General features: G+C 42.3%; 1 protein-coding gene across 3 annotated transcripts in view; it reads left to right on the forward strand.

Moving 5' to 3' along the window:
- TMEFF1 (transmembrane protein with EGF like and two follistatin like domains 1) overlaps positions 1-12,321 on the forward strand; it is a 132,514-nt gene that overhangs the window by 48,330 nt on the left and 71,863 nt on the right. For all 3 annotated transcript variants that reach the window (XR_011381234.1, XR_011381233.1, XM_002707936.5), the window contains exons 4-5: positions 8,224-8,250; positions 10,497-10,593. Coding sequence is in view for 1 of the 3 variants with exons in the window: in XM_002707936.5 (XP_002707982.1) it covers positions 8,224-8,250; positions 10,497-10,593 (124 nt within the window). In the remaining 2 variants the exon portion in view is untranslated. The remainder of the gene's footprint in view (positions 1-8,223; positions 8,251-10,496; positions 10,594-12,321) is intronic.

A 12,321-nucleotide genomic window follows, 5' to 3' on the forward strand; every position in this document is an offset into this window, starting at 1 on the left:
AAAACAAAACAAAACAAAAAACCTAAATGAAATATCTCCGCGAGTGAGATCCCAGTGGAAAGAACGGGTCATCAAAGAAGGAGGTACCTTTCTCTGAAGGGAGGAGAGAACTTCCACTTTGACCATGGCCTTGTCTAAAAATTATCAGAGTCAGTGAACTCAGGGGGCTTCCATAGCCTTGGCAGCTCATGACAAGAGCCTAGGTTGATTACTGATGCCATAAACAAGAGTGTCAATTTGTTAAGTCAACAACAGGAGTCACTGTGCACTTACTCCTCATGTAGGATCTTTGTCCTTAGTGTGCTGTACATTGAGATTTAATGCTATAACTAGTACTCAAACAGTATTTTTCACTTTATGTTTCTGTGTGGGAGCAAACTGTTGAAATCTTTACTTAATGTATGCTAAACTGATCTTCTGTATATAAAGAGAAACGAAAATGAATCTTGATGTGAATGGAAGGGGAGAGGGAGTGGGAAAGGGGAGGGTTGCGGGTGGGAGGGACGTTATAGGGGGGAAGCCATTGTAATCCATAAGCTGTACTTTGGAAATATATATTCATTAAATGAAAGTTTTTTTTTAAAAAAAGAAAGAAAAATAAAGGACATTTGTCCCTAGATTTCAAATCAAAAAAAAAAGAAAAAAAGAATAGACGATTCATCTTGTAGGTCATGGGGCTTTCAGTTCCTCAGGCTTCTACTGTGTGTAGATTGGTCAGCTTTTGGAGTGACCAAAGCAGGGCTGCTTGTCCTGTGGGTATCTTGGGGTGTGGCTTGTTTATTCCTGATGGTTAACTTGCACAGTGCAGCTGGATCGGAGATGCACTCCCAGTTGCTAGAGGCTGGTTTTACCCTGCTGTGGTGGATCCAGGGTACCACCTTGGCAACATTAACTACAGTAGGGGTGGGCAAAACATAGTGAACGAATCTCTCCAAAGACATTTTAGGGGCTGATCATTGCTCTTTCACCCACACTGTGTCTCCTGACTTAAAGGGATGGGCATCTGTGGTTAAGCTCATGGGTAATCGTTCCCTAATCCAATGATTGGTGGAAGATGGGGTTAAACCAAGGGCTTGCATCTGTTGCCTCAGGCTGAGGTTGCCTATTTCTTTTTATCTCCCTGCATTCCCTGGATGATGGAGTGCCCATAGAGAATTTCAAAAGGCGAGATCCCTGTTTGCTTGGTAGGGATAGCCCTAATGCTTAACAGAGCTATCAGTAACAGTTGATCTCAGTGTAGGTGGGTCTTCTGGCACAATTTACTCAATTGTATCTTCAGAGTTTGCTTTATTTGTTCCACTTTTCCTGAGCCATGGGGCTGATAGGCCGTCTGTAACTTCCAGGTAATTCCTAGTCCTTTTGTCACCATCTGTACCACTTCTGCTATGAATGCAGGCCTGTTGTGGGACCTGATAGTAACTGGGATTCTGAAGCATGGGATAGTTTTCTTTAGCAGAAGCCAGGCCACTTCATGGGCCTTCTCAGTGTGGATTGGAAAGCCTTTACTCAATCTGAGAAAACACACCCAAAAACCAATAGATATTTGCAACTCCAAACACCAAGGAGCTCAGTAAAGTCCACAATTAAGTTTTCAAGTGGTCTTCCTCCTACACTTTGTATCTGGGGAGGCACCTTGGGCCCTCAGTGGGAGTTGTTCCAAACACACACCTCAAATTCTTTGCATACTTCTTGGGCTATGCTGGAGAGTCTAGGGGTGTAGAAATGCTGACCCAGTGTGAATTCCAGGGCTGTCCAGTTGATGTGGGTCTCTTGGTACAACTTCTTAGATGAAAGTTGGTGCTAGGGACTCCGGGGCTGAAACACAGATGTCCTCAAATTTCTACCATTCACCCTGGATGTAACTTCCACGTTCAGTCTTGAACCAGGTTAACTCATGCTGGAAGTAGTTTGGGTCCCATTCTACTAGGGATTTGAGGGACAGGGCAGTATTCAGGGTGATCAACTTTATTGATCCCTTGGTAGCCATGTCCTTAGTCTCTCAGTTGTTTCTTTAGTTTCCCCAGGCTGTAGTGGCATCCCCCTTTTGATGGCCCCAACACTGCATAACAGCCATTTTTCTGGGTATCCATACAGTCTCCAACTACTCTAGGACTTCTTTTCTATATTTAATGACTTTCCCCCTTGAATGGATTAGTCCTTTTTCTTTATATAAGGTCCTATATATTTGGAGAGTGGTGTAGGCATATTTTGAGTTTTGCACATATATTGACACGGATTCCTGCTGCTAGTTGGAGAGCTCAGTTCAGTGCTATGAGTTCTGCCTTTTGTACTGAGGTTCCTGCAGGCAGGAGTTTGGCCTCAGTGGTAGAATGTGGGGTCACTCGAGAGTATCCTGAGAGGCATTTCCCTTCTTTGATGAAGCTACTGCCATCAGTGAAATACTCTACATCTGGGTCTTTGAGATTGTCAAGTCTGGGTGGCTAGAAAACACCTCATTCCAGGGCCATCACAGTGGCATAAGTGTAGTAGGCTAAGCCTCTGTCTGTGGCACAGGCATCCCATATGGATACCAGTTGCTGTCCCGGCTGTTCCTCTTCCGATCCAGCTCTCTGTTTATGGCCTGGGAAAGCAGTGGAGGATGGCCCTAGTGCTTGGGCCCTGCACCCGTGTGGGAGACCCAAAGGAAGCTCCTGGCTTCAGATTGGCTCAGTTCCGGTGATTGCGGCCATTTGGGGAGTGAACCAGTGGATAGAAGACCTTTCTCTCTCTCTTCCTCTCACAGTGTCTGTAACTCTGCCTCTCAGATAAATAAATGAAATCTTAAAAATATCCATGACTACTATGCTGTCATGGTCTGTTATGCCTGCCTGACTCAGTAGGCAATAGGTTGCTGGCTTTAAAGTTCTCAAAGCGAATACATAGGTTTTCATACAGTATCCCATGATATTTGACCATTCTGGCATTATTTAGCCAGTATTGTCCCTTATATTACATTAGGGTCAGGACTGAGTGTGGTACTTGAACCATCAGATCCTGCCCCATAATAAGTTTGTTGGCCTCTGATATGAGGAGGGCTATGGCAGCGAGAGCTTAGAGGCAGGGTGGCCAGCTTTATTTAGAAATATATGCCACTGGACGATGCCAGGACCCCAGCATTTGGTTAGTACCCTGACCACGGTGTCTGTGTTCATGCAAATATAGGAAAAAAGGCTTAGTTACGTTCAGAAGTCACAGAGCCAGGGCTTTTGGGAGGACTTGCTTGTTCTGTTTAAAGGCCTTCTCTTGTGCTTCTTCCCACAATAGAATCTCCTTTTCTCCCCACTTTGTGGCTTTGTAAAAGGGTCAAAAATGAAGAAACTGGGTATCCAGATCCTGCAGAAGCCAGAGGCCCCAAGGAATTCCTGAATCTGGCATTGGGTCAAGGAGGTTGGGATTGAGCAAACTGCTTGTTTCCTTTATGGGCCGAATTGGTGCTGTCCTTGGGACAGATGGAAACCAAGGTATTTTACCTTTTCTTGGCAGATTTGAGCCTTTTTCCTTGAGACTTTGTAGCCAGCTTCCCACTGGAGGGGGTGGAGCAGTCATGTTCCTTCCTTGCAATTCTCTCATGTCTGTCCAGCTAGCAGGAGGTCATCCATGTACTGGAGTAGTGTGCAGCCATGTTGATTCACTATGAAGACTTTAAATCAGAGACTAGCACAATACCAAAAATGGTTGGAGAATTTGTGAATCCTTGACGCAGTCTAGTCCAGGTCAACTGGCCCTTGTCTCTGGTCTCAGCATTTTCCCACTGGAAGGAAAAGATTAGTTGACTCTGAGGGGCCAGGTGGATACAGAAGAGGCATTCTTAAGGTCCAGACATGTAAAGAAGGCAGTTTCAGCAGGGATGAGACCCAGGAGAGCATAGAGGTTAGGGACAACTGGGTATAGGGTACTGGTAGCCTGGTTTACTGCTCATAGGTCCTGAACCTGCTGATAGTTGTTTTGTCCATGGCTTTTGAACTAGCAGGAGGGGAGTGTTCCAAGGCAAGTGGCAGGGCTGGAGGATTTTATACTTTAGAAGTCTCTCTAGGTGCTTTTGGATCCCAGTTTGTGCCTTGTGAAGGATGAAATATTGTCTGTGGCAGGCGGATCCAACCCCTGGTTGTAGTTCTACCACTACTGGGAGTATGTTTCTGACCAGTCCAGTCTGGGAGAATTGTCCTCAGCCCATACTCCAGGCAGCTTAAAGGGAGGCTCAGGTCTCTGTTGTGGCTCCTCTAGGAGATTATAGAGGTGCCACTCCTCTCCTTGGGGAGCTCTGAGAGTCATGACTTTCATTTCTGGTTTTCTCGGGGTCAGAGCTGCTTGGCCGTGGGAGTTGAAAGTTATCTAGGCCTATAATTTTTTGTTTGTTTGTTTTTAAGGATTTTTATTTATTTATTTGAAAGAGTTAGAGAGAGAGAGGTCTTCCATCCGCTGTATCACTCCCCAATTGGCCGCAGACACTGGAGCTGTGCCGATCCAAAGCTAAGATTCAGGGACTTCTTCCGGGTCTCCCATGGGGGTACAAGGGCCCAAATATTTGGGCCATCTTCTATTGCTTTCCCAGGCTATAGCAGAGAGCTGGACCAGAAGTGGAGTAGCTGGAACTTAAATGGGTGCCCATACGGGGTGCTGGCACTGGAGGCGGTGGCTTTACCCACCACACCACAGTGCTGGTCCCTGGGCCTGTAGTTTTCCCAAAAGGTTCTGACCTGTGAAGGCCACAGGACAGTTAGGGGGGTATAGGAATTCATGAAAGACTACATGGCTGCTTAAATTGCACTGCTGTAGCTGTAAGAAGGAGTGACGGGCTCAGCTACCTATGACTCCCACATAGCAGCTGCTTGACTTTGCAAAAGGGGGCCCATGGGTTGAGTCACCACTGAGTACTCTTCCCTGGTGTCCACCATGAAGTCAGTGGGCTGGCTCCCTACAGTCATTCAGACCATGGGCTTCCTGAGGCATAGCAAAATGGAGCCTACTCTGTCCTAGTCTTCCTCATAGTTCTCCATGGCAGCTAGGCCTACAGAGTCTTCCCCAGGAGCTTCGGATGGTTGTTGCATGGATTGGTAGCGTCCCTGGATCACTTGTCCTCTCCCTTGGGGCCAGGGAGTTGGGTGATATTCTGCTGACTGTCAAGGACATTCATTCTTCATGTGACCTTCCTCGTGACCACTGATACACTGATTTTGTCCCAGTCTAACCTCCAGGTGCTGCTATCCCTCTGGCTGACCTCTCCTTTGGTCTTGTCCTAGACCCAATGGAGCACTTCTTTGGGAGTGTCCTGACTGTTCCACTAGGGCCGTGGTGAGCGGAGCTACTTTTCATTTCATTTTTTGGTCAGCCTCCTGGAGGGCTTTCTGATCTCAATAAACAAATACTTAGGTGGAGACGTAAAGTAGCTGGCTTGCATTCATTCCAGCAAAGCACTCCAGCTTCTATAGCTTGCCTCTGATGTCTCCCTGGGCCTGGCCAATGAAGGCAGCGTTGACCACCCATTGATTTTCTGCCGCTTTTGGGTCAGAGAGTGTAGAGATGGAAGGCTTGGGACAGTCTCCATAGAATTGATTTGGCTTTCCTCAGCTCCTTGGAGTGCCTCTGAGGATTTACTCACATTCATGACCTTTCCCCCTTCTTCCCTCATGCTGCTTCAAAGGACCTCTTGGTAACATTTGAGCATTCTGAAACTCCTGGTCATCATTAGGGTCCCATTGGAAATCTTCCTCAGAAAACTGATTCTGGATGTAAGCTTGGGCATTCCGAGTCCCTGCTGGGCTGTGTTCCTCTATCCATTTCAATGTGGCCTGGGTAATTTTGGCATTCTTCAGTGTTAAACAGAGTCTGAAGAAGCTGGCAACAGTTGGTCCAGGTGGGCTTATGGGTCTGGATGATACATTGCATCAGATCAATCATGGCTTGGGGTTTCCTAGTGAATGAGGGGGTATGGTTCTTCCAGTTCAGGAGATCAGTGGTGGCAAAAGGCTGATGTATGAAGGTGCATTGTCCCCTTGCATCTGACCATCGTGATCATTGTAGATGAACCCCTGGGTTTCTCTTGAGAAGTGACATCTGTAGCGCACTTTGGCATCTATTGGGAGGGAGGCTGTCAGTAGGGTGCTCTTGGTGCTTCCCAGTTGGGAGTATATGGGGTTAGGACTAGCAGCCCCGAAGTGGCTACCATCAGGGGCATCTTGGGTGACTTTCTGAGGGGGGTGGCTTGTCTCTGGGTGGGCTCTGCTGCAGGGTAGTCTCTCCCATAGGTGGGTGAAGTGCAGATAGTGGCAGATGGTACAGTGGTGCATAAGGTGGGTGAACCTCTTCTGGCTCCTCAGATAAGATGGGCTTCTTAAGTTTCTGGTCGGCATTTTGGAGGGGTTGTCATCTGATCTTACATCATGATTTTACACTTCTCTTCCAGACAAGTTTTTAGCCACAGTGGCTGAGAGAGGACTATGTCTTGTTAGTAGTCAATGTAGGGAAATAGGTTGGGGTGACCAGGGTCCCCCCAGTAGCGTGGAACACTTTACTAACTAGTTCTTTATCTGGGGACCCCTGGGAAGGCCAACCCACCCCGAATGAAGGCCATTCTCTTTTGTAGACAGTCCGGAGTTTGCCAGGAGTCAGTCTAACACCATAGTCTCCTGATTCTCCCTTTCTCAAATTTTTCATCACACACTCCAAGGGGGTAGGTTTACCCTGTTGGCCACTTATTCCCCCACCTCTCCCCCAAGACAGTCACACACAAAGAGGGAAGGGGAAGGGGTGAGAAATTGTTTCTTCCTTTTCTGGCTGTTCCTGTGGAGCTATTCAGGCACTTCTTATCATTGGCAGGTCAGTTTACACCCCTGACTTGGATCAGGCTCGTAGACCTTGTGGAGCGCCTAGGGCTGCCCTGAGCTGTGTAAGGATCGCCAGGGACCCACGGATCAGGACTCTGCACTTGCTTTGGCCTTCAGTTAAGTGATGACTCAGCTCAGCTCATTCAGTCATCATTTACTTGCACTCAAATGCAGCTTCCAACCTGCAGCCCAGCACCTTAGGATTTTGGTTTTGTGAGACTACTCAGGCAGTTCTGGCAGGTGATCAGGTTCCCCATCTGCCGCTTAGGGACAGGCTCACCAAAACGAACCTGGGTTCTTACTAGTCTGATGGTGCACCTGTGGCTGGTTCCTGTGCCTCACTGGATTCCTTTGTGCTTCTGGGGTCCTTGTTCCAGTGTGCTGTGAGGGGTAGTTCCCCTCTAGATCCATGGATCCACTAGCACCAGGTGAGGTCATCTCTCCCAGCGTCCTGGAAATCATATGCCAGTGACAAGGGAAGTGAAAACCCTGCCTCAGAATCCTGGATGACCCCCAGAAATGTTGTGGGATGCGCAAACAGAGGCAGGACACTGAGGCCTTTAGCAGGAAGTAGTATTTATTCCTGCTGGCACTGACTCGGTGATTCACATCCAAAGACTGAGCCCTGAATGCATTATACATCATGTGATATACAATGCCTTATATACCTTTTATCAGCTTCCTTTTACATGGTTAGTCCCTTTGTCCTCATGTGTGGTAACATTCTGATTGGTACCCTAATGCTACAGGGTTGAGAGGGTTGTGCATGGGTACGCAGTTACTGGTAATGCCACGTCACCTCTCCTTTGTTCTGGGAAGGCTCCTACCACAATTCCTTCTGATTTGATTTCTTGGAGGAAGTTAATTTTGTTAGTAATATGAAAACGTCAGTTCTAGGGTTCTTCCCTTCCTAAACCTTAGGGCTTTTCTTACCTTTTGGTTTTTGATCTTCAAAAGATTTTATTAAGAAGATTTTTTAGAGCCAGGCGCAAAGCTCCTCTTCTGTCTTTCAAATAAAAGCAGCTTAATCATTATTTCTCTAAAGCTTTAATAAAAGTAAATTTTTCTTTTACTTTTTAAATTAGTCGATTAGAATTAATTATTTATGTTTAGTCATTTATAATATTTATTGGCCTTTACTCTGTACAAAGTACCTGGATATTTCCTGAATGGACTATAAAGATGTATGACTTATAGGTGATTATGAAACTCAGTAATTTAGATTTTGAGACAGAATACTAAAATAGTTTATATGAATAAGCTGGTACATGTCAAAGCTATGATAAAAGATCTATATGATAATGTACATCACAGCTTTATTTTTGATAGTAAATTTTATTATTTGAAAAGGTGAATTTTTCCCAGGGAAAGTATTCATATTTGTTGTTTTTCTCCTCAGATAATGGCTCTGGATCTGGAGAAGGAGGTAAGTTTCAAATACTTCTTAAAGGACTTTTTTTTCGCCGTTTTTAAAAACAGCTTTGAGATTGTATACAATCAGTGACTATAGTATATTCAAAGTTGTAAATTCATCACCACAGTGAATTACGGAACATTTCATTAACCCAACAAGAAACCATGTGCCCCTTAGCCATTTATCCCTAGCTGTCTCTCTCAGTCAGTCTTGGGTGTTTTTTTTTTTTTTTTTTTAAGGCATTTTTCACTAAAGGTTTGCTTTTAAACTAAAGGGAAAATGTAGTTGCTCCTATGAAACAGAGATTATACCAAAGTGAATTTTCTTCTTAGGTTCATCTCCACCAGTGATTTTAGCTTGGACCAGAGTGTTTATAACTCTATCCCTTTCTTCCAAATTTTTGATCATATGAAATTTACAGGGTACAAGGTTAAAAAACTCCAGAGTAAGTTGTGCATAGATCAGGGAACACTTGGCAGGGCAATTCTAGTGGGATTTAGAATTTAATATAAATCTTTTAAAATTTCCTTTGCTTTTTATTTTATCTTACAAATCTGTGAATTATTTCTGATACTTAAAAAAATTAGTCCTTGATATTAGCATATGGTAATGTTTAAATGATCAGAATTGAGAATGACTAATCTATTTCATGGTCTAATGAGGCTGTAAATCTTCGTGATTATCTACAGTGGTAAATAATGTTTGAGTAATGTCAGGATACATGCCATAAGAACACCGTGAAGCCAGGAACATTCACTCTGGTAAAACTCACATTTGTGCAAATGAAAACTATAGTTATGTTCCTTTCATTAGTACACAAACTTTATCTCAGATGTTTGCATTTTGTAGAATCCTGAAATTTCAGAGGTGGAATCTTTGAAGGTCAGCTAGAGAATAGAATTATCATGAGAAAGAAGTTCAAGGATGACGGTTTCATTAAAAAGGAAGAGGAAATGATTAAAGCTGTTGAACAATGGAATTTGGTTTAAATAGACACATTCAAGCAGAAGTTTATAATCATGTATGAAGGAACAGATCATAAATTCTGACTATTAGAAGTAGAAAGGAATTTAAGAGATCATGTGATCTAGCTCCACTGGTCAGATATGCAATTAGAACCCTGTCATTGTTCCTCTTAAAGAAGTGAGAGTTGACATTAAGATTTGCTTTTGTAGTGTATTAGGGAGTGCCTTGACCTCAGGATGTAAGTTGGCTGTTATAATAGGGAGTATGAATTAGAAAGGCTTTGTTAGTTCAGCTAATACGCAAATTTTAGTGAGCTTGTAAAGCCTGTGGTATTTCTGTAGAGCCTGTGGTATGTCTGAGGTCTCAGAATTACTTAGAATTAGGATCCCTGGCATCTGGGAGTGTTCATGAGAGTTAGGGGAGGATTTCTACTTAAAGTGCAGGCAAACACCAAAAATGGCAGACTGGAAGAAGATTACCCAGTTGCCACCCTCCGAATAATATTCTTTTCCAGACAAAATTGGAAAATCCCTTGAATAAACTGGAATTCTTAAATTGGCCTCAGAAGTGATCTCTCTGTCCGGTTTGATGTTCTCAGAATAAGATCCAGTCTAGCTGAGACCTACATATGTAGGATCCCACTAAGTGTGGAATGCTAGCTCAGTAGGAGGCCAGTGAAATTCACCATTTTTTGATGCTAGATCATGAGAGATTCATACATGTTTGCATCTGGGTATTTGTGGTTATTTTAAGTGGCCAAGAAGAAAAAGAGGTAAAGTCATTTATAAGAGACTCCTTTCCTTTTTAAAATTTAAAGAGAAATATTTCTTTGAACTCTGGAATTCATTTTTCTGTTGTTAGAAAGGTAGGTGTGAAACTGGTGTGAGGAAAGGCGATAGCCAAGGAGTTAACTGCTAACCAGCGTGTACAGGCTTGTTTCAGTAGTATGGTAATCACATGATTAAATTTACTTCTTTTGCTTTATTTTTCTTTTCCTCTAATTCAGTGTTACATTGTAGTTCTTTTGGAGAACATTTATTTTTAAAAGAATTGTTTAAAATCCCATCCTGTTCCTGGGTGCATAGTTTAAGGCATCGGTTTTACCAGCAATGATACTTCTTTTTCCTCAAAGAATATGCTATATTCAATATTGGCAACATTACTGGACTCAAGCATTGATAGATTTTGTAAGTGACTGTTGTCAGTGCTTGGTACATTTTCCCCAGAAACAGGATGATAGTTACTAAAAACATGAAGCTTATCTAGAAAATTTCCTTTTTCGTTTTAAACAGAAGAGGAAGGGTCAGGGGCAGAAGCCCACAGAAAACACTCCAAGTGTGGACCCTGCAAATATAAAGCTGAGTGTGATGAAGACGCAGAAAATGTCGGGTGAGTTGATTGAGGGGGAGACATAAACTTGTTTAGGGGTTCATCATTAGCATATAGAAAGGTATCATTTGCCCAAGTCTGTATATTTTATATGAGCTTTCTGTATTTTTAATTTAAGGCTAGCCTGTTGACTTATCTCTTAAGTTGATATAAAACTGTGGCTATTTAAATCAATTTAAGGGTTAATATTTTAGAATGAGAATCCATTTATAGTTTTTTTTTTTAGGTTTTACATGTACATTTTTTCCCATTAATAATTTTCTATGTTTTATATCAAGTGCTAATTATATTAATCAGAACTGTTGTTATTCTGAATTACTCTGTTACAGCTTGAATCCATAACTATAGTAAATTGCTTCTTTTTTTTTTCTGGCAGTTTTGCTCAAAAACTTTTCAATGTATATTTCATATTAAATGATCAAAATATTTCAGTTTAGTTATAATCAGTAAGTATATAATTAAAAAATTACTTCTACAGAGCAGTGTTTAGACTAGCAGTTAAGACACCTGTGCTGTGTCCCACATTGGAGTACCTGGGTTTGATTTCTGGCTTAGACTCCTGACTCTAGCTTGCTGTTTGTCCAGACCATGGGAGGCAGCAATGAAGACCCATGTAATTGGTTTCTTGCCTCTCACATGGGAGCCCTGGATTGTGTTCCCTGCTCCTGGCTCTGGCCCCAGCTTAGCCCAAGCTATTGTGGGCATTTGGGAAGTAAACCATCTGATAGGAGCTCTCTGTCTTAATGCCTCTCAAATGTATACATCATTATTTATAGCAATTTTAATTGTATGGGCTGACTTTTTTTTAATTCATATTCAGCCCTTTTTAAGGTGAGTCTTGCAGCTGACAACATTGTCCAGGTTCCCATTTGCTCACTGTAAGAAATGGTGTTATTTAATATAATAGTAATAATACAGGAATTTATCAACGCAGTTGTGTTTGCTTTTTCCTTTTGCCGGTACCCTATTTGTTTATTCCTAGTCTCATCTTTTTATCATTTTCCTGTGGTGCTTGCTTTTTGTGTACTTGGTTGTAAAGCTTTAATGCTGACTTTGGGACCTGATGGCACAAATGGATTTTCTTTATGTCTTCAATTGCCCCTTCATACATATTTTAAAACACTTATTTTATAGAGATTTGTACTTTCTTATTTAATCATACATATTTTGGTGTGAATTTTCTAGTTCCATATTTTATTTAGCCTGTAAGTGCATATTTGAGCCTTTCACTGAGTAGTAGTAATACAATCTAATTATCATTAATGTACAAAGTGAGCTTTATAAATCAGTATTACTCTATTTTTAGAATTATGTTATAAAATCACCTCTTTGGATAACATTTGGCAAGCTTAAATACCTGATAGTCTGTGTGCTGTGATTTTCAAAGTAGATAAGAACTGTCAGAAGACAAGCAAATTCAGTAAAAAGTGAATACAGCAAAACCTGAATTTACTTTCTTTCTGCATATTGGTCATTTGGATTTTCCTGTGTCCATCCTGTTCAGTCAGAGTGGTTTGATTTGTTTTCCAAAGCAGATATTGGCCGTATTCTGTAACAAGAGAGAAATAATGGGCCATGTGTACTTGTAGAAAGAACACATAATGGAATAGTACAATGCCTCTTCCTCTCATTTTGTACTAATGATATGACCTGATGAAACACCATTGTGTGTTTGTGTTCGTAGATATTTACTTCTTTTCAATATTTAAAATTTTTTAAAATTTATTT

Source organism: Oryctolagus cuniculus, chromosome 1 (genome assembly GCF_964237555.1).
Source record: "Oryctolagus cuniculus chromosome 1, mOryCun1.1, whole genome shotgun sequence".
NCBI classification, from domain to species: Eukaryota; Metazoa; Chordata; class Mammalia; order Lagomorpha; family Leporidae; genus Oryctolagus; species Oryctolagus cuniculus.